The sequence below is a fragment of the Culex quinquefasciatus genome, chromosome 3, assembly GCF_015732765.1.
Source record: "Culex quinquefasciatus strain JHB chromosome 3, VPISU_Cqui_1.0_pri_paternal, whole genome shotgun sequence".
NCBI lineage: Eukaryota > Metazoa > Arthropoda > Insecta > Diptera > Culicidae > Culex > Culex quinquefasciatus.
This window is the reverse complement of record NC_051863.1, coordinates 197,680,971-197,704,233: the sequence shown is the minus strand read 5'-3', so window position 1 is coordinate 197,704,233 and position 23,263 is coordinate 197,680,971. Positions and strand designations below refer to the sequence as shown.

Sequence of the window (23,263 nt, the reverse complement as noted above, 5' to 3'; positions counted from 1 at the left end):
ACATGTCTATTTAGTGAGGCTTCGTTTGACGATGGTTGCGTGCAACAGTTGCTGTAACCTCTCTATCCCATTCCACCGCCAGTGTAGTTGTGTAGACTAACTAACTAGTACACGTAAACCGTTCTATCTGGTAGATGTTCGTACATGCAAAGTAGAGTGCTGTTTACCTGCGTTATCTTGATCAATTTTGAGACTGATCTCCAACGGGGCAACGGGAGGCGCCTCTGTGATCCAAATAGATTCAATGAGAACGAGAGGAATGCAAAAATCTTGTTTGAAATGCCTTGTAGAGTGAAAAAAAAACGCTTGAATGGTTTTACTCGAGAGTCTAGGATTTATGTAAGTCGAAAGTCATTAATCAGAAAATTATGTTGCGGGAAGGTTTCTTGAAAGTTTACACAATTTGATTTCTTCGTTGTTGCTAAATAAATGAGAGTTGAAAAAGTATAGAAAAAAATCAAAATATTCTTTATTTTTTATTACAGTTTTTATTGATCTTTAAAAAATGCGAAAAAAAAATTATAAGCAAATTTGACTCTGCAACTAAAAACTATTTTTGAAATTAGCTTAACAATATGTTCGATTTTACCAAAAAACGCCGATAATAGTACGTTTTCGCTTCGCTTGGAGTCGGTGATTTTAGCGGATTGCAGACTGGATGATATTCCAAAACAGGATGCCCAGGAGTTGATAAATGGGAATAAAACCAATTCCACCTGAATCGGATCCTCAACATCGACACAGCGGTCCATTGCCGGTCGTTCCCATCCCGCACCAGGGACAAGGAAAAGGATTTGGAAGACGGGTCGTGTTGATGCTCCATTTTTTTTAATGGGGCATGGGAAAATCTCTATGGTGTCACCAAATAAGTTCCGCTTGGAGTTGAACGGGTTTTGGGAAGGTATAAGGTCTAGGATACGCTCTAAGTAAACATAATGTTTTTAAAGTGTACAAAATAGGGTTGTTATGTGGTGTACCTCATCTGGGGCAAATTGGGACAGCTTTTTTAGCAAGGTTCTTGCACTTTATTTTTCAAATAATTTCAGTTAGAACAAATACAGATCAACTAAATAAGTTTAGATTGGATTTAGATTTCCTAAATTTAAGCTTTTAAATGAATTAAATACAACTGTCCCTATTCAGACTGTAGTCTTGATTTATCCGGTACTTAAGAAAAATATGTCAAAATCTATAAAAGAAAAGGTACAAAGGTTTGGATTACTTATTTCCATAGAAAGATAAATAACATCATTATTCAATATCATGTGGGGCTCGTAGCTTGCCTCCCTCAAATTATCGAAAATTACTCGAGATGATAGCGAAACTATCAGCTTCCCCATAACTTGGCCAATTATCTGTTACCCGAGGCCAAAAGTGGTTTTGAGTCGTCACCAGTCAGAGCATCGACGTCATTACGTGACTCAAGTCAATGCACCTCCCTCTCTATCTTCTTCTCCGAGGTGTCAGTGTCGGTGGAATCTGCGCATTCACCACCGGAGGAGTCCACGCGCCGAGCTCTTAATCTTCCTCCCAGCAGTCAGATGCCAGTCTGTCAGTCGGTGCCGCAAAAGTAAACCAAATTGAGCTTCTTTTTCTTCTGACGATCGATGGCTGGCGGTGGTGAGAGGTCTGTTAATAATGATAATAATCAACCGAAAATTGAGGTTACCCCGTCAATGCAAAACCAATTCCGACTGCGGAAAACATGTGCTCCCTGTCTCCACCTCCTCCTCCCCGACGAAGCCGGAATGAGACCCGCCGGAATCAGTTTAACCGATATTTCCTTTCTCTTTGCAAACAAACTCGGCTCGGGCTGAGGAGAATGAACGAAGAAGAAGAAGCAACTCTTGCGGGCACTTGTTGCCACGGGCTGACTTGGTTTGCTTTGCATCGACTTAATATGGATCAGTGCTACCAATTCGGCACGGCGCGCTGCTGATGTTTGCGGGCTGGGAATTGCTAATTGAGTTTTTGATACGGTGGAGTCGGGCTGGGCCGTGTCGGGGCGAACTCTATGCTTCCCTTTGAGGTTCAGATGGGCTTTTGGGATGATTTGAAAAATGTGAGAATCGCAGTTGAAATACTCATTCCCTTTGTAAAAGTTTAACTGTTATCTCAACAACTCTTATAAGGTTTTTAAGAAAAATTTCTTGCATCACTATAAAAAAATTGGAGCCTTGGAAATTTGATGGTTAAATATTACCACAATTTTATGTAATTTTACCTGTATACATGTGTTACATGAATTACAGTTTTTCAAAATGCTTAGTACATTTTAACAGTTACCAAAAATTTGCAAAATATCAATTTTTTTAAATATATTTTTTTCCTAAGTTTAATTTCTTTTTCCGTCTGTAATCCCAAAACATTAAAAATGCAAAAAGTCCATAGGTGCCCTATTTCATCAAAAATACCTAAAATAAACAATACACAATGTATTTAAAATAGAGTACAATAAGTTGTACAAGTTTGACAATCATTATATTATTGCTAAAAACTACGCAAAAAACGCAAAAAATGCATTTTTTGCAATTCCGTCGTGAAACCTGTCATTCTTGAACGACGAAATAGCCAACTTTTCTGTACCAAAAATAACGGAATCGAATAGCAACACGTTTCGAAATAAATGCTGAAAATTGATTTGAAAAGTACAATCATCCCACATATTCGGAACACCCACAAATTCGGAACACTTTTGTGATAATTTGTCAATAGCATACCAAATGCATCTTTTCTGTCGACCCTATTATTTTTAGGACCTTTATTTGGACATTCTCTTGCTATTTCACTAGTAAAAGTAGTACTTTTTGAACAAAAACCTTCATTTCAAGACTATTTTATCCCTAGCAGCAAAACACTGCCTCCAAATTGCCTGTTCCATGATTGTGGGATGTTATTGTGCCTCCCACAATTGTGGAACACCTGAATTTAACCGATATTTTCACAAAAAAAAGTTATCACACCATTCATAAAACTTAACTAAGCTTGAATTTCGTTGGTTTCAGTGCGTGAAGTCATTATTTTGTAAAAGTTGTGTACTCATGGGGAGAACCAAAGTTTGTTTACATCCGTAAGAAAAAAGTGTTCCGAATTTGTGGATTTCAAGGGTCAATGTTTTTCTTCAAAAACTTGATATAAAAGTTGAAATTTGCAGTTGTTAGATACAGCATTCGAAAGATCCCAAGAAAAGCTTTCAAATGAAGGTAACAGCGAATCCTTACGTTCAATTATCGATTTGCTATGATTTTTTGAACATTGGCCGATCTGTAAACTGTTCCGAATATGAGGGATGAGTGTAATACTTTTCAACATTTTTTTATTTAAATGATTTATTGACAAAATACTTGAACATTTGACTTGAAATTTCACTCAATGGGTGTTTTTCAGAAATGCAAAAAATGTTGCATGGAACTCGTTGCAAAACTTGATTTTTTCAGCACTCGTCGTATTTATCCAACTAGGTGAACTTCGTTGGATAAATGTACAACTAGTGCTGAAAAAATTGTCCTTTTTGAAAAGTTCTACTTTTCAACACTGAAATGGGTGCTGAAAAGTTGAACTTTTCAGCACTAGTATCGAAAAGTAACATTTTTCAATATTTTTTGTTTAGAATGATGAGTTTGCTCTAACACATGGGGGTTTGACATAGCATTCCATTCAAAAATCGCGTTTCGATATAGCTTAAAAAATATGTAAGCAACTCTTTGCAAAACTTGATTTTTTTTCAGAACTCGTCGTTTTTATCCAACTCGGTAAAACTCGTTGGGTAAATGTACGACTTGTGCTGAAAAAATCTTCTTTTTGCAACTTGTTGCATAAACTACTACTATTGAAGTTTTTATCCCTCCCCCTCAACTTCATCAAAATGAAAGGAAATAAATAAAAACCAAAAATTTAAATTTAGATTGAAAATACTATGAAAATGTATATGTATATCTGGGTGATAACGAACAGAACATTTTTTTTCTGTTTTTTAGTGGTTGTATTTCAAAATACTGAAAAAAAAATATTTTCAGGGTTGGGCACTACTGGAAAAAACGAAAAATTGCAATTTTTTGAATAAATCTAACTTTAGTTGGATTATTTATCGAAAAATCACTCATCGCCTAAAGAAAATCTTGAAACAAATTTGCCAAATAACTTGTTCGGGCATTATAAATATTTGAGTAAACTTCATACTTTAATGTTTACAATTGCTAATTTTTTTTTTTTGGTTTTTGGGTGTTTTATTTCAAAAAAAATTTATCAACTTAAAATAAATAATTATGCAAAAATGTTTTAAATTATGCTTTTGTTGTGGTGATTTGTGCACGAATTTCTAATTTGTCTGTAAATAAGGGAATAATATTTACAGACGAATTTGAAATTCGTGCACAAATCTCCACAACATTCATGTATCACACCTGTTCACACCAAATCAACGTGAATACAATTACCTTACATGCGTTCCGTCGACCCTCGATGCGAAACGAAAACAACAAGGAAAACGTGTTGCGGGGCAATCCATAAACAACGTTGCCCAATGTTGCCAATCAACATAAATCATTTTCTGTTAATTTGTGTAAAGAGCATAACAAAACTTTTCGTTGTGATGCGTGATTTGTGGACGACCCCCTCGTTCACGTGACTCTGTTCGTTATTTTCGATACACGGGTGGGCCGATTGCAATTGGAGCATCCCTAGCTCATTGTTTGATTCAATTAAGAGGTAGGCAATGACGCATGACGGTTTTTCCCACCAAACTTAAAATAAATCTCCAAAAAGTGCGGCGCGATTACATGATGCTTGGCGCACGAGTCACGTCTCGTGTCTCGAGATGCAGGCAACATGCAACCGAATAAGACTGAAAAAGACTTGAATTGCATATGCATGAAATCAAGCACATCAAACAGTAGCTCACGCAGCCAAGTTATTCAATCTTAAAAAAAAAAAAAAAAAATACAGAGGCTTCAAAAATTATTGCACAAGCTCATTTCATATCCCATCTCACCATGATCGGTATGATGATGATCCGTGGAAGCGATGTGAAAATTAAGCTATGGAATGCGATCAAGATCGTGATTGCTATCGATATGGAAACGTTATTTTCTATTATTCGATATTTAAAATCTAAAATGAGTAGCATTTATTGGAACTAAAGTCTCGATCAAGTGGAAATTAATTTCCACGAAGCAAAAAACGTCGACATTGGCCAACAACCGTCGCCGAAGACGACTTTTTTTTCGTCATTTTCTCTGAAAAATTTCCCCGCAATCCATAGTAAAGTGAAAACAGCCCCGCGGCCATTACTCAACCTAACCAACCAAAGCCCCCCTCCCCCCCTTGCTGAGATCAAGAGAGTGAGAGTAAGCCATCTTCCGCACGAGAGAGAAAAAAATGAGCTTTCGAACCCCCCTTGAACTTATGCTTCATAAATCGTGAAAAAAAAGTGTAAGCAAAAAATCTTCCGCATCAAAAGTGGCCTCGCTCTTGCTCAACCTCTCTCTCTCTCTTTTGCATCATGTGTTGATGGAGATGTTGTTGATGATGCACAAAGCCACCAGCAGATGATCGAGGGTCACGGGCGCCACCGCCATGAGCAGCCAAAGTCGAGCGGTGCGGTTAGTGTTGCTGGAAACGCCTCTCGGATGGTGCATCGAAATCGGACGGAAATCGGTCGGTAATCGCTCGAGGAAAACCCCCGCTCGTTTGCAGTGCTGTGACTATCGCGGTGGAAATAATTTAAATTGAAACATTTTGTAGAGTGATGAGTTGAAGTGTGCAAGTGTGGTTTACAAGTGAAGAAAGCGGAGAACACTGCAATGTCGCCGATTTAGATTGAGGCATGTGATTTAGTTGTAATATGTTTTTGAGAATTTTTAATTATTTAAAATTTATTATTTAAATTATTATTAAAACATTACTTAATCCACCCTTAGGTGGTTGTTGCCTTCCTCACATTTAGAGGGTAATGCTATCCAAAAGGGCGGACCTTTAAGTGTTCTATCAACTTGATTCATTATTCATACCATCAGATTGGGTAGTCAGATCTTCATAATTCAGGGCACTTATGCGCTTATAACTTTTAATAGGGTTGTCAGATCTGCAATCTATTGAACTCGTTGGAAAGATCTTTTGATCATCTATTCATCGACAGGTCGCATGATAGATCCGGACAACGTTTTCATCGAAATATATGAGATCCGGCCTCTAAAAAGTGCATAAATAACACATAAATAACAACAGTGCGCATAGCTTTTGATAGGGTTGTCAAATCTTCAAACTATTGAACTCGTTGGAAAGGTCTTTCGAATACCTTTCTAAAAATGTATAACATGACGGGGTTTCTTACAAAAACCACCCTTTTTACAATCTTCCGGATTTTTGTTAGTATCGTTTTTTAGCATAACTTTTCAATAGCGACTTATGCGACCCAAGACGGATCGAATGAAACCAATACGGTCTAAATCGGTTCAGCCAGTGCCGAGATAATCCAGTGCAAATTTTTTTGATCAACATCCCACCACACACAGACATTTGGTCAGAATGTGATTCTGAGTCGATAAGTATGCATGAAGGTGGGTCTAGGAGGTCAAATTAAGAATTTCGTTTTTCGAGTGAGGTAGGCAAAAATGTTTGTATATCAGTATAAGACATATTGATTTTAGATCTGCATTATTTCTGTAGTTTCTACGAAAACTTATTTATAAATGTTGTGATGCACCAATAATGGCACAGTACTCATTCGTGAGAAAAAATAACACGGGCAGAGAGTAATAAGGTACAATGAACGGGCTCTGATTAAAATTCAAGAGATGGCGAGAGGGCTATAACAAGTCCACCACGGTTCCATGAATATGGGATGGTCAACTTTGCTTTGAAGGGTAATTTTGGTCCCTGATTATGAATCCGAGGTCCATTTTTCGAGATCTGGCGTGAGGCTGTACGACCCCTTTCATTTTTCTGGATGTTCATTAAGACACGTTTTTCAGTGATGTGTAGCTCAAATCCGTGAGGAGATAGAAATTTTATGTCAAAGGAACCTTTCTGTAAAATCTGACGCCCGATTTGATGGCGTACTCAAAATTCCGAAAAAAGTATTCTTCATTAAAAAAATCAAAAAAATGTTTTAAAATTGCTGAAATTTCCCGTGACTCAACTGTCAGAAATCGTAGTAGTAGTTTATGCAACAAGTTGCAAAAATAGGGTTTTTTCAGCACGAGTCGTACATTTATCCAACGAGGTTCACCGAGTTGGATAAATACGAAGAGTGCTGAAAAAATCAAGTTTTGCAACGAGTTCTATACAACATTTTTTGCAATTCCAAAAAACACACACTGAGTGAAATTTTAAGTCAAATTTTCATGTATTTTGTCAATAAATCGTTTAAATCAAAAAAATGTTGAAAAGTGTTACTTTTCAAAACAAGTGCTGAAAAGTAGAACTTTTCAGCATTTACTTTGAAAAGTGTTGCTATTCGATTCTGTTATTTTTGGTACAGAAAAGTAGGCTATTTCGTCGTTCAAGAATGACAGGAAACGTAAGTAGTTTCACGACGGAATTGCAAAAATGTAATTTGAGTAAAATTTAATGTACTTTTCGAACCTGATAAAACAAAGAGAGGTCATTTCTTATTTAATAAATAATGGCGTGGCTGGAGCAAAATATTATAAATCCAGATACCCCATCGGAGATTCAAACGTAGAAAGTTATGTTTTACCGGTCTGAATCAGAATCTGTAGAAATCAAAATATTCGATCGGTGAAAATTGCGTTTTTTTTAAATTATAGGTTTTAAATTTTTCGGTACGGATTTTTGACTGACCTAGACTTATTGGTGGATCGATCTTTAAAAAATATTTGTTTTTAAAAATTTGTAGAGAAATCTCTTTTGACTATCAAAACGGATAAAAAAAACGGAATCGACGTAACACCTTATAATGTGGCCCTCTTAAACCTTGCGGTTTCGTCAACGGTTCCACAGGTGTGTATCGTTCTTTTTGCGATAAGACTCCGCCTCCCGGGTCTCCTAAGTGTGAAGGTATGGGCACGGGGAGAGGGCACCGAATACCTATATTTACACTTAGAAATCAAAACGGATAAACAAAGTTAAAAAAGGGGTAAGAGATTTCTCTACAAATTTTTAAAAAACAAATATTTTTTAAATATCGATCCACCTATAAGGCTAATTCAGTTAGAAATCCGTATCAAAAATTCAAATCCTTTGCAAAACGCAATTTTCACCGATAGCATATTTTGATTTACTTCTACGTATAAATATCTTTCTACGTATAAATATCCGATGGGGTTTCTCGGTTTATAATATTTTGCTCCAGCCACGCCGCGAAGGGGTTTGCATGTATTCTTAACGTGAAGCCGTTGATCATTTTCGAAGATAATTGATCATCACTCTAAAATAATCTGTATTAAATTCAATTTAACGAATTTCTGCACCAAAATGAATTAGCATGTGCCGGTTGTTGCCTTCTTCAAGTCACAGAAAGAATTTTTGATCAATTGTGCTTCATAATTTATACAATTTTGTGGCACAGTCATTGACGTCCTAGTTCGCAACGATTGATTAATGATGATTTCCATAACTTCGCAAGGAATGGGATAATCGTTACCAAAAAGTATCAGCATGTGTGTGGCGCTATTCTAAACAACTTGTAGAAGGAATTTTGTCTAAATATTGATAGCGCGACGCAAAATTTATATCTTTGAACGAAAAATCATGGCAACGATGGAAGTCTTCACGTTAACGAGTTATCTGAATTTTACGATAAAGTTTTTTTAAAAAAGAGAAGACCATTTTTTACCATTTATTCCTAGTTTTAACCCCTAAAACTCAATCGTGGTTTTTAAAAGAATTTTTATCGAAAAGTTCAGCAAATTTTGCATAAGGATGACCCTTTGACGTGTTTGTAGTTCATGCATTGCTAGATTGCCGGGATTTAAAAAAAAACCTGATCAACAACAGTATCTAGAATGCCAGGATTAAATAAAACCTGATAAACGACAATATCTAGTTACAAAGGTACAAAGGGACATTTTTATGCAAAATTTGCTGAACTTTTCGAAAAAAAAAATTTTGGAAGTACACAATTGAGTTATAGGGGCTAAAACTTCGGAAAACTAGTCAAAAATGCTCAAAACTATCACGTTTTCAAAAAACTCTTTCGTAAGAATTCATGCAAAGCCCTTATTTTTATACTTTTTTTGCTTTTGTCTGCTCTAAAACTGTGTACAAAATTGGTACAAAAATAGTTATGCAAAGTTACCAATAAAACTAAATTTTAAAACGATAAATTTTGTTGTAAATGCAAAAAATGATCTCTTGATGTTTTAAAAAACAATCCAGACTCCAGAAAAAATTCATTCGGATAGTCGAATCTTCGGATGATCGAATCACAAAAAAAAATATTTTCGTAGTCTTATTTTTTATTGTCGAGCTAAAATATGTTCTATGAACTACTCTAAAATAATTTAGAACTTTTAAATCCAAGATGGCAGCCAAAATGGCAGCGAAGACATATTAAAAATAACATTTTTTAATTTAAAAGGCAAAAACATATTCAAATTTGACTTATATCATTGGTAATGATAAGATTGTCCGAAGTCCCATACAAACCTTCGGAAAATCGAACTTTGAATAATCGAAACATCGGATAATCGAGGCTTCGGATAATCGAGTCTGGACTGTATCTAACTTTCCAAGAATATTTTTTGATTTTATTTCAGAAAGTTGTAAAGCATGCCAATCAATGCAACTTTGTCCAAAACAGCAACATTTTATTTCGTAATTAACGTCATCTACGAATAGTTTTCTCAATAGCATCAGAACAAACCCTCAAAAGTTATTTTTTGAGTGTAGCAATTCTGGGTTAATATTTTAAAAAAAGTGACGTTCTGAGCACAAATATTTTCATTTTTGAAATATTAATGTTGGGCAAAAAAGGTAAAAAAGATTTTTTCCGTGTAATTTTGTACGCTGAATCTGAGTTTGCCCTCAGAATTTAAGCAAAGTGTCAAAATATTGTTTTTTGGTCATAGTTTGGGTTCTATGAGTTGAAAATTATTTTCACTCGCTGTTATTTTTTCAAACTTGAATGACGTAGCTTGAATTATATGATTATTTTACATTTTTTACACGCTGCGACTTGACGACACGTCGATCTAAAGATTTTAAAGATTTTGATTTAGAATAGGAGAGCCGTTGGTCAACGGTCAGACCTACAAAATGCGTCCAAAAGATCGTTTTTAGAACGAATTGAACTCCTAAACAAAAATACGGTAAATCTCAGAAGTCGGAGTCATCGCTGAAAAATCTACTTCTTTGGAAAAGTAGTGCAATCAACTTCAAGTGTTTTTTAATTTAAAATTTTTGATTTACAAGGTCATTTAATCCGTTTAAAAATGAATAATAAATAAAATCTATTATACTTGTTAATTTATGAATAATTGAAGAAAAAATGCATTATACACTATTTTAATTCCAAATTCTATTTTTCCCACCCCCTTTTTCAGATTCTGTTCTGCACGCTGAACTCGCACAAGGTCGACATGAGCAACCTGCTGGGCGGACAGATCGGCCTGAACGATTTCATCTTTGCACACAAAAAGGGCCGCCCGAAGGAGGTGGAAATCGTCAAGTCGGAGGACGCCCTTGGGCTGACCATCACTGATAACGGCGCCGGCTACGCGTTCATCAAGCGGATCAAAAGTGGCAGCGTGATTGACCGGATTCCCCACATACAGGTTGGTTGGTCAATTTTGTCAATTTGGGATTTGGACTGATTTGTGTGTGTGCTTAGGTCGGTGACCACATCGAGAAGCTGGACGGGGTGAACGTGGTCGGCAAACGGCACTACGAGGTGGCCCGCATGCTCAAGGACATTCCGACCGGGTCGACCTTCACGATCCGGCTGGTGGAGCCCATGAAGAGTGGCTTCCAGGGCATTGCGCCACGCAACAAGGGCGGTGCCAAGCAGACGAAGCAGGGCTACGGCAGTGGCAAGGAAACGCTTAGGTTTAAGTCCAACGGGAATGCAGCCATCGAGGACGAGGTAAGAATTGGCTTTGAGATGATTTGTGCGAGTCGAAATCTAAACAGGAATGTTTCTTTAGCACGACGATGCAACTCAGTGTGGAATAGATGCCATCAATTCACTGCTAGATTCGTTTATGGGAATCAACGACACGGAACTAGCGACGCAAGTGAGTATTTCTTGACCCAAGTCTCTAAATCGGAGCAACAATTTAACACCCTCCAACTCCGTAGATCTGGGACCTCGGTAGCAATAAAACCAACTCGATGGACTTTGCCGAGGCGATCGATGCGTCCGACCTGGAGGCGTTCGGATTCACCGACGACTTTATCATCGAACTGTGGGGAGCGGTCACCGATGCCCGGCAGGGTCGTCATAAAAGATGAGACGGTGCCAATCGAAGATCGAGTCGATGAAGCCTGTTGATACTGATGCAACAACAACAATGAAAAAAAAATGGAAAGCAAAGCAAAACATTCCCCCCACACACTCCTAAGCAAACAAAAAAAAAAAGAAGCAATACCACAAACAAGCAGAGAGAGAAAATAAAATATGATAACACATAAAAAAGGCCAGAGGCACTTACAGTCAATACAGTGCACTGTGTCCAAATTAATTACCCGCAAAAAAAGAGCTATTTATGATCGATTGTTGACCCCCCTCGGCCGAGAGGCGCAAGTGCTTCTTCGCGTCTTCGATAATAGCATTTACAATTTTCGTTATGTTAATAAGTGCGTCGTGTTTGTTACGATGCGGGGATGCGGACCAAATGTGTGACGCGACGGTTCGGTCACATATGCCTTATTGGAAATTATACTTATGATGATGATCAAGCAAACGAGCAAATCAATTTTCTTTACAGTAGCAGGTAGCAAGAAGAAAGCAAAGTGGGGCAGAAACGCGCGCGCGGAAGTGATATAAGTAATTTTAACTAATCGTAATCGTAGTTTCAAGTGAAGAAAAAAACGAAAAAAAAGAAACAAGTGTACTTATGCCGAATTGTATTTAGTGAAGCAAGGAAAAAAAGAAGCAATCTTTTCATTTAAGGGGAAAATCAAGTCATTCAGAAGAGAAAGAGATATTTTAGCTAAAAAAACGGATTGAACAAAAGGCTTTTTTTGTATACTTAGGAAACCCGATAAGATAAAAATATAATATACTAAAATAAATTTAAACAAGCAGTTTTCTTTCATTCGATTTCAAGCGATTGCTTTTTATAATTTAAAACAAACATGCGCCTGGTGAGTATGCAACAAACCTGGTTGTCCAGAAGCACCGTGCTTCTCCATAAATTGTAATATTTTTGTTGTGGCTACTTCATCACAAGTTTCAAAAGATAACAGCGAGCGTAAAGTAGAAAATTTCAATTTTCAATTTGTGTATTTATTAGCATTTAGCAGTTCTGTCCCAGGATGTTTGCAATTCAGAGATTTGGAGAACCATTCAAGTGAGATCGATTCATAAGTCTTACATATTTCTACGTTTAGATTTTGCTAGCTGAGTGCTCTTTTAGCTAAAATAAATTTTGAGAAAAAAAAACCCTGGATCTATAAAGTAATAAATTTAAATATAAAGATTTGATAATTTAATTACAGTCCAGACTCGATTATCCGAAGCCTCGATTATCCGAAGGTTTATATGGAACTTCGGATAATAGAATCGACCATAAAGAAACTTTTTTAATTTTCTTACTTTAAACATCAAATTTGGGTTCTGCGACCCTATTTTAGTCAAATTAGAATGGTTAATTGCCTATTAAATTAAAAAAAAAAAAAATGCATTCTCCTCAAAATTTATCACCGTCATCTTGGTAAAAAAAAATCTAAATTCTAGAGTAGTTTCGGGGTCATACTTAAGCTCGACAATCAGAAATTAGACAAAAAATCGTTATAAATCATTATCCGAGTTTTTAAAGGCGTTGTAACTCTGCCTTATGAATCAAATCCTTCCCATGTAAAAACAACAAAGCGAGTAAAACGAAATAATCTTCATTTGTCCCGTAGCTACGCGCTACGTGTTAGGATTTCACAAAAAAATATGAAAAAAGCAACTAGAAAATTCCTTTTTCAATCATGTTTTGTTAATTTATGGTTGATCTAGGTTTATGATGATTTATTCAGTATTGAAAGATAACATTGGAAAAAAATGGCAACGGCAAAGCAATTTTTTTAATCATGTCCATTTTTATATTTTTAATCATTTATTCATTTATTTATTTTTTCATACCGCTCGAGAGTTATCAAATATGAGACTAATTTCATGGATTTTCATGTTCGGTTGATGTGTTGTTGTGAATTCACTTATTACGAGGAATAATGATAATGATGATAATGACATTGTAAGTAAAAAATTGCAATTTTCAAGGCAACCCTAATTCCAAAACCCTAAATTTCTCGGATCATAGAAAATGTGAGCACCGCCTACTTGGTTTCATTTATGATTCTATTATAACAATCTCAATGAATTTCATCATAATTTTGTATAATTTTCATGTTTCAACAATATATTATTATTTCTTGTGAAAGAAAATTAAATTCAGAAATGTTGGAGAATGTCACATTTTTTTACGAAATTGGGCATATCTCTGATTATACTAAACCAACCTTGAAATCTTTTATTTTTTTCTGGAAACTGTTCTCTACAATCTGATTGATTCGAGGCTGTTTTAAAATGTCATAGTGTAATATGGCAGATGATTGAGAAAATAATTGTGGGAATCTTTTTGGTGATAAATAACTATTTAATGAAATACTCTATGTTTTGCCGTTTTTAATGCACAAATTGGCATCCGGGAAATCTGTAGCTGTATTTCGAAGACAAAAAATTAGTCGGTAGTATTGGGGTTTCTAGTTTGGATTTTGGGGTTATTTTAAAGAAAGCTAGAAACCAGGTAAATTTGTTTCGGAAACATTTTAATGGAGGTATAATCAAGGGAGATACACAGATACACAGTTTTGTCTGTGTTTAGAATTTTTGAGGAGCAAAGACTTAAAAAAAACTTCATTAAATTAGCGTTCAGCAATTGTTCACGCTCCATACAAAAAAGATTTGTTTTATATAAAAATTCTCCACGAGGTGGGGCGCGGGGGGAAAAGGAAAAAAAGTGTCCACGTGGTTTATGGATGGTCTCAAAAATACTTTTTTTTTCGATGCGTTACATCTTTTTCCGATTTTTGATTCTACAATATTAAAAATGACAAAAATTCTAAACTGCCCAAGTTGGCATAAATGTCCCATATGCAAAACAGTATCAGATTTCTAGAACAAATATTTTTGGTTTTTCTTAAAGAGCACTCGGTTTTGAATCAAACTGCATCAATAACTCAAAAATGATGAAAATGCATATGGGACATTCATGCGAACAAGGGGCAGTATAAGGGTCCTTTTTGATCAAAAATATAAAAACAATCATTAATTTTAAAGAAAATGTTAATTGTCAGTAATAACCAATGGTCACTAGCGTTAAACCTTAACCGGTTTGGCTCAAAATTGCACATATACTTAGTTTTGCTTAAGGGGTTACATACACAATGTATTACACATGTAGAAAATCACAAAACTTCATATTACAGAAAATTTATTGAATCCACTAAAAAGGTGATTTTCAAACACTCCTGAAAGTGTCATGATTAAACTGAGTTAGATACGATTTTATGCCCAACATTTTGCCGTGCACAAAGCGGACTGTTGAACTTTTTTTTTTTTTTTTCAAGACTGTCAAACTTTCTGAGCGTTTTTCTCGACACACCAAGTTGATTTACGGGTGCCACGATATCTCGAGATGGGATGGCCCAAATAGGCCGAAATACGGGGTGAAGAGTCTCAAGACATATCCCGTGTGCAAGAGGAAGCCCGATTTTGAAATTTTGCTTTTTTAAAAAATACAAAAATCGGCCTTCGTCATGCCCACGGGATTAGTTTAACGAGTCTTCACCAAAACTTTGAGACGATTTGGTCAAGGCAGTGTTGAGATATCTTGGCACCCGTTTTTGAAACTGCTAACTTCAAATTGCTTTATCTTGGCAATGAAACCACCAAAAGTCTTCAAATTTGTTTTGATAATAGATGAAAATGTATATTTTAATGCCCTGAAAACATATTTTAAATAAAATTTAGTGACCCCTTAAGGAATAGCGTCAGAGGGTATCCCTGATGTCGATTTTTTTATTGTCATCTTAATGGCCACATACAATCAACTGAAATAGAAAGCCTTCATGTGTAGATATTTTATTCCATGAATAAATTTTATAGTTCTACAACAAAACCGCAAAAATAATCTGATTGTGATGCTTAACAATACCAGATGAATCGTTACTTTTTGAGAAAGCATATATTTTAATGTTTGTTCAGTCGATAATATTTTTATAAAAACCGTACTTCATAACTAGTCCGTTCCAAGACATCTACAACAGAAACACGATTCCGCCTTTTGGTATGCAACTCGTTTTGCCCATAGCACGGTTCGCGAAGAACAGCATGAAAAACGAAAGGCAAAAGTCTCACGGAGGAAAAATTTCATTCGAGCGTAAGAAAATGCTGGCGGAGTGGTTATTTTTATAATTTTATTTTATATACTCTGTTCATGAAGAATGATATCGGAAATGGGACACGATTGAAGTTTAATACAAACATACAAAATATTCAAGCAAGACAATCATACTTTTTAATCTGAACCGCTTTATCAATTGAGTTATTTTTGCCGGAAAACCGGCAGATATCAAGTCAGCAAAACGGAAAGCACCAAAACCGCTTCGCCAAAAACGAAAGACGACGACTTCATTGAATTTATCGACCATGAGTGAGAAGCAAACCCATCAGTGCAGCACGGAATGTATGGTGTATGATGGTGAGGACAAAACGTCTAGAAGCTTCGTCGTGCTAGAAGAAAAAAAAACTTCAACACATCGGAAAATAATAATTTGTGACCACATGTGTGCGAGTGTGTCTATAGAACATACCATGGTGAACTTTTCGCGCCGAAACTTCTAGTGCGGTATAATTAAGAATTTATCGCCGGTGAGTGGAAAGGAGTTGTGTTTTTCTTATGCTAGTATGATTTTGCTGCTTGAAACTAAATCTTATGGCACGTGGTTTTTTTCCCGCTCCGAAAAGAGCAAAATTCACTTGACCATTAGGCGATCAAAACGCAAACTCTTCTCACAAGTGCTTGTACGTAAGCCAGTTGAGATCAGCTGATGAGGTGCGAGGTGCATTCGATGGGCTGCTTGCCTTCAAGGGCATGACTTGACATTGTAATTATGATTCGATCCACATGACTTGGACACTTGAGGTGCACGGGAATGTTTGATGCTTTTTTCGAAGAATCTACTTGTCTGAAGGTTTAGTAGTCTCCTTTAGAGAACCCTCGTGCGGTTCATTGTGCTGAACCATCAAGGCGACGTAAAATAGCTTACTAATCACGCTTAGTATGATTATACAATGCAACTAAGTACTTCAAAGCTAGCCGCAGTAAAAAAAAACTGAAAAAGCGTCACAAAGTGTTGGGAAAGCTAATTGAAAGCTATTGCGTCATTCGCGTTAATTAGATGTCCACAAATAAATTAAGTAATTGTTCACACCAGGCACGAAAAACCGTGCTTGAGCTGTTTGATTTCGTTTTAGGATGAAATAATCAATTGCGATTCGATGCGGGTACAAATTTTAAGATATTTTGAATTATATCATGGTGAGTGAATACTATTGTTATACCAGCAAGGAATTCGATGAATTAATTATCAAACATTTTTTACTCTGTGTTTGAATCATTTCCTTGCTTACATCAAACTTTGTATGGGCAGCAACAAAAAAAATGTCATGTGATCCAATTCAATTTTCTTACAAAGTTTTTCTCTTACATGTATTAATTTTGAAAAATTTAAAATTTTACTCAATCTAGATTATCAGAAGTCTTCGCCAAAATTTCATTTTAGAAAATCAAATCACAAAAAAATAAAAAATTTGGAGTATTAAGTGTTACAAAAACATATAATCCAATATGATGATGATAAGATGATGAATGAGAAATAAATATGGTAATTAAATAACCACTTGATATCGGCTATGATGCGGTTCAGGAATAATTTTCGAGCTCAACGATCAAAGAACCCTCAAGCTGGGAAAAAAATAAGTCATACTTGGCCTACTTCGATTAGGGGAACAGCATCTAATTCCAGCGTGCCTCTAATGTTGGCAGGTCAGAACTTTGTTATGCAATTAAAGCTAATTAAAAGCGTTTTCAACTGAAATCGAGTGGTAAATAGCTCAATAAGAAGTGAGCAAGCAAGTTTCTATCAATAGTTTTGCAAAATTAGTTGTTTAAATAGTGGAAATCAGCAAATTGGATGGAGTTAGGAGCGAGTGCTTAACCTGCCAAACATACGAGAATTTCCCCTATTATCTCATCAGCTTGTTGAACGCTTTTTGATGCCACCAACGATGATTTCCGAAGCCTACTTGATCAACTAGACGTTTTTCTTCCGTCGTCGATCTTTCTCGACCGCAATCAATTTCTCGGAAACACGTTTCAATGTAAACAGAAAAAAAAACAGACAAAATTTTGAACCTCACTGGTCCTTGGCCTTAGCGTGCGTGTTCGCCACAATACAGCCAATGTTTGTTTTTCCGAATGCAAATCAGCAAGTTCCAAATCGGAACCTTCGCGGACAGCACGCGCCATTGGACGCTGGCAAGAAGGAAGGGTTGACTTGCCTTCACATGCGCCCAAAACTAACAAATTCAATAGACCACCACCGGCCGAGAGTGACTAGCCTGTCAATCATCGAAAGCCGATGCTCACAATCGGAATGCTAATCGCTCTGCCAACCAAAACAATAACAACATTGGGGCTGACTGATTGACTGACATTCGGTGAGTGCGTCACAATCAACGCAGCAAGCCTAGAAGTGTTCCGCGAGTGCACTTGAACATCGCCCGCCCCACTCATAACTCACGAACCGTTCACGAACACGTTCACCGAAGGTCGAGGAAATGTTTCGCAATCAACTCATTAGTGATTCGTCACTCATAATCGGCGACGGAGTGGAAGTAGTTGACAGTTGAACGGCCTGCTTGGATCACTCGGACGTGCCTCCTAGGTTGAATGCTGCTAGGTGCGCTCTAGAAAAAAAGGCGATTCTTTATCAATCGTCGCTTGATGATTGTGATTATGACGACCTTCTGGACCGGTTCTACCAAGGATTGCACGTAGATTGGTCGTGTGGATTTGGCTGGCAATAAAACAATCGGACGCTCGTTAGGTACCTTCAGGGTGATGCATAAATTTCTTCCAAGGCCGTTGCCTTGCGTGTGAGGAAACATTCTCGAGCGGTTCGCGCCCATTTATCACCTAGTTTCAAACGATTCGACGCACTGACCGCAATCCCCCAAGCGGGACGTTTCGACACTTGGAGGCAGCTGTTCCGCCGAAGGTAACACCGCAAAGCAATAGAAGGGTGTTTCGTCGTCGCACTGCCCATAACGTATGCGCATAGATCAAATTATTATCGCAGTAGGCAGAGACAACCCAGATTTTGGAGCTTTTGGCTGCACCCTGCAACATCTCACCGTGGCAGAAGCGTGGCCATCTTGGATTGCGCGAAACGCATGCGCGCGGGGAGGTCATCGGCCTTGACGTGTCAAACATTAGTCAAATATAACAATGCTCCAAACCAACCAATACAAGTACAGACACGAACCGCGCGCGAGGGCCAAAGCGATTTTCACCTTTTTGTTAGTTGTTAGTGATGGCAATTATCATCATTTGTGAAGTTTATCACACATACACTCAAGCCATGTGCCAAAGTCGCGCGATTTGGCAACGCGCGGCTGCCAGCCCAGACTTTGCGACGGTCGCGCTGATGTTGTCGATCAATTATCTCCGCAAAGTTAAACAGTCAATTGTCTTTCATTGAAGGGAGGTCGGTCGGTCGGTCGGTCTGTCTGTTTGAGCATCAAGACAGAATGAAATTTTTATGCTGTCTCGATTGATGATGCTTTTTGCATTGTTTTGAGCCACAATGTGTGTTATTAAATTGTCGCAATTGCAGTATGTGGGCTGAGGTTGAGAAGCAGTTTTTTTTTTCGAAACTAGACCCATTAGAGCCCATTAGGGGTGTGTCGATGAAATGTGCTTGCCCTAATTGGCGCAAACCTCTTCTCTAATGCAACGTGGAAAAGGGGAAAATTCTTGGGTCATGTTTCCTTGAAAAAAGACAAACTCGTAGGTTACAATTAACCTACAAATAGATACAATTTGTACAATTTTATGTGAATTTGCAATCTTTTACTTCGGGTTCGTCTCTTGAGTAGCATTCATGTTACTCTTTAGTTACAAGGGTAATTTCATCACCAGCATAACATTTATATAAAATATAGCGAGAACTATACATAAAACTGTTAGATAAAAAGTGGATCTTTTAAAAATGCTTTGGGTTTCTGCTTTAAGAAAAAAATAATAAACTGTTGAAATTACATGCCCGTACAAACTACAAATTCGGATTGATGTTATTTTTTCAAAACATTTTTTTTTTCTTTTCTTCATGCGTTTACAATACCATTTCAGAACATATAAAAATCCGAAATTATCACTGGAACACCTGTCCCATGTTTTACTTTCACGAACGTACGAGCCTTCAAATAAGTTGGAACCGAGACGAGCAATTATACGGATGTCTAGATAAGTTTATTAAGAATTTGTTTTGATCAATCCTCTGATTTGTACGACTCAAAACATTTTAGTCGTAGTAATTAAAGATTCGATCAAATAAAATTCTATCAAATTCTATAGGCTTATTAGGATATCTATATATCACCAACAGGGACAGGAACAACAGGGTTGATGTTTAGGCATTAAACCTATTTTGAAAAATTTAATTCGCAGCCATTTTTGAGAGAAAGTATCTTACTTGACAGTTCGTTCCAAGGAGACCATACAGTCATGCCCCGGTTTTGCACGCCTCGGTTTTGCAAAAAAAATTGTTATTACATTCGTAATATATGAAAAATCCTGATCGTTTTATACCCATATTGTAAAAACTGAAATTATGAGTATTTTCAAAAAATGTTGTTATTATATTTAAAATGTAAAAAAAATCTCAGTCGTTTGAAACCTTTATTGTAAAAACTGAAATTTTGAGTATTTTTTTTCGAAAATACATAGTTTTGTAAAAATTTTGAGCATTCTCGAAAAAAATGATTGAAACATTATTGTAATAACTGTAATTTTGAGTATGTTTTCGAAAATACGTAGTTTTGTGAAAATTTTGAGTATTTCCAAAAAAAATTGTTATTACATTCGTAATATATGAAAAATCCTGATCGTTTTATACCCATATTGTAAAAACTGAAATTATGAGTATTTTCAAAAAATGTTGTTATTATATTCAAAATGTAAAAAAAAATCTCAGTCGTTTGAAACCTTTATTGTAAAAACTGAAATTTTGAGTATTTTTTTTTCGAAATACATAGTTTTGTAAAAATTTTGAGCATTCTCGAAAAAATGATTTAACATTCGAAATGCATGAAAAAAAAACATGATCATTTTATTCCCAAATTGCAATAACAATATACTTTTTTTGGTTTCTTTAGGCTGGTACAAATATTTTTAAAAGTTTTTGTCACCTCCCCCCCCCCCCCCTTCAAAATTGGCCCAAAAAATCAGGGGGCAAAAAAAATATTTTTGCAATAAACTTCAAAATTTCAATGAAAATTCAAGTGCAACCAGCTGAAATCAAATTAAAATACATTCTCCTGCGTTTAAAATCATTTTTAGCATGTTTGGGTTTATTACAAAATCTTAAGATTTTTTGAAAATTTTCGATGCAAAATCTTTTTTTTTCGATACAATTTTTGTTTTTGTCAGATTTTAGATTTTTTGAAAACTAATGGTTGCAAAACAACTGAACTAGTGTAAAATGCATTTTAAAACACTTTTTTCATTTAAATGTGAAGACTATGGCTTGTTATTTAAATTTTTATATTTTTTTATTTTTTTGCCCCCCCCCTCCCCTTGACCTCGGCCAGGGCCGAGAGACAAAAACTTTTTTAAATATTTGCATCGGCCTTATAGAAAAAAATGCATTTTCAAAGTACAGGAAAAATACGTATTTTTGTGAAAATTTTCATGTAATTATAATTTTAATGGATAGCTGACATCATCCCGATTCCAAGACACTCTATTTTTCGATTTTTGCATGATTTTTCATACGATTATAGCCAATGTCTCCCATATAGCCAAAATCCCATAAGCTCTGTGCTTAAGTTATGCACACCTCGGTTTTGCATCCCCTATATGCGGTTCTAAACCGAGGCATGACTGTAGTTGATCCATTGTAAAATGTTGTCTTGTCAATTTATTTTTTTGAATAAAAATAAAAAAAAGTGATCAGAAATGGTTTTCAATCGTCTTTTTACCGTTGTACAGAAAAAATATAAAGGGATTTAAGACTCATTGTAACTCTCTCAAAGATTGTTCGTTCTAAAGTACATCAGATTACATCTGATAATAAAAATAACTAAGCGCCACCAAGCCATCGATGTCAACATTCCCGTGGTTGGTCTTACCTCCACTGAACTTATACTGGATTTTACTGATCTTTCACAACCTGCCGCCTCTGATTTCTGATCTGATACGACAACACAAGATTCCAGTAGGCCTAGCTGGGTACGTGACATAACCTTCGTGCCCCTTCTTCGCTGCCGAGCCCGGGGAGCAATCCATCCAAGTGGGCGCCGCACACGTTTCTGTCTAATGACAAATGTAACCAACGAGGTACTTGGCAGATTAAATACCACACACGTTAACCTGTTGAGGGTTGCGCTAGATATTTTTTTTATTAAATTTAAAAAAGTCACTATCTCACAGTAAATTATTATTTCAATTAACGATCAAAGTAAAACTGTGTGCACATTTCAAGGCAAAAAGACACTACAAATTGAAGAATAAGGTCATGGTAATACTTTTTTTGCGAGTCACGTTCACCGCACCTGGGTAGAGAAGCAGTCAAAACATTTTTTCGGGTATTACCAAATTCCCCAAGATCATGTCTCAAGTGAACGCGAAAACAGAAACAAAACAACACGCTGGCGGTGGCTTCTCGCCGAAATGCACGTGGTTTCGTTATGTCGTCGCCGTCGTCGATGGATGCCAAAATTGGGAAAGCTGCAGCGTGATCGAGCAAAATAAGTCAAGTAAAACCCAAAAAAAAAAAATCAAAACCAACACGCGCCAAAAATGCTTCAGAAAAAAGAGGGCAATCATTCGGGTAGGTCAGTGACTTAATGTTGTTGACGGGTTTGTTTTGGCTGCAACGAATCATTGCATTTTTTTGCGATGCAATAAGTTGACTAAAAATGGACTTTTTTATTTGCGCAGGAACAGTCCATAACTAAAGTTGTGACATTGTTTTCGAACTGCATATCGCGCAACGTAACAAACACCTGAGTCGCGTTTGCATAATGTGATGCAGCTCAGGTGCGGTCGGAATCACTCTGCCAGAGAGCGATCATGATTCTTGTCTGGCCCAATTTCTGGGAGAAAGGAATCCAAAGACGCCAACGACGGCGCGCGCGTTGTGCAACCGGCGACGACAAGTGCAGCCGGAGTCAAGAGAGACTCCAACAACACATAGTCTGTAGCCTTTTTTTCTCTTCGTCTTTGGCCTACATCCAACAACCACACGATTTTGCATACTACATGCATTGAGTGGGTCCCTGTATGCACTGTGCACTGTGGGGTTTTTTTTTTTAATAAAACATGCAAGAAGATTTTAAAATAGCTTGTTTAAAAAATACATGTTTTGTTTTCGAATTTCAAATTAACCTAATTTTGACCAAAAATTGAAGTAAAACTCACCCACAGTGCTCTCGCTTCACAGCCATGACCATTTATCAGATCAGTTCTATTTTTGAACACTGAACCTCGCGACTTGTTATGCTGTACGTGTAAATTGGGCCTTGGTAATATTTTTGCAAAGTCATAAGTGTACAGAACGTCTTTCTTACGTCGATATTTCTTAAAAGGATTGTTTTTTTTTAGGATTTTAGCTACCTTTAGTTAATTTATAAAAACTATAATCCAGTAGTTCAAAAATAGCAATCAGTCGAAGCACTTCATCAAAAATAAACAAATAAGATTTTTTATTAAATTTAGACTGAAACTCTCTGAGGGGGAGCAGACTGTAAACATTACACGACATCGCTTTCAATTAGCAATGCACCTTCTAACCTTTCACAAAATCT

At 36.5% G+C, this 23,263-nt stretch overlaps 1 protein-coding gene across 2 annotated transcripts in view; it reads left to right on the top strand.

The window, feature by feature from the left end:
* LOC6031105 (PDZ domain-containing protein GIPC3) overlaps positions 1-12,186 on the top strand; it is a 34,949-nt gene extending 22,763 nt beyond the window's left edge. For both annotated transcript variants that reach the window (XM_038263797.1, XM_038263796.1), the window contains 4 exons: positions 10,506-10,736; positions 10,793-11,044; positions 11,106-11,195; positions 11,260-12,186. In XM_038263797.1, coding sequence (XP_038119725.1) covers positions 10,506-10,736; positions 10,793-11,044; positions 11,106-11,195; positions 11,260-11,412 — 726 coding nt within the window. In that variant the 3' untranslated portion in view covers positions 11,413-12,186. The remainder of the gene's footprint in view (positions 1-10,505; positions 10,737-10,792; positions 11,045-11,105; positions 11,196-11,259) is intronic.
* Positions 12,187-23,263: the final 11,077 nt, after the last annotated feature.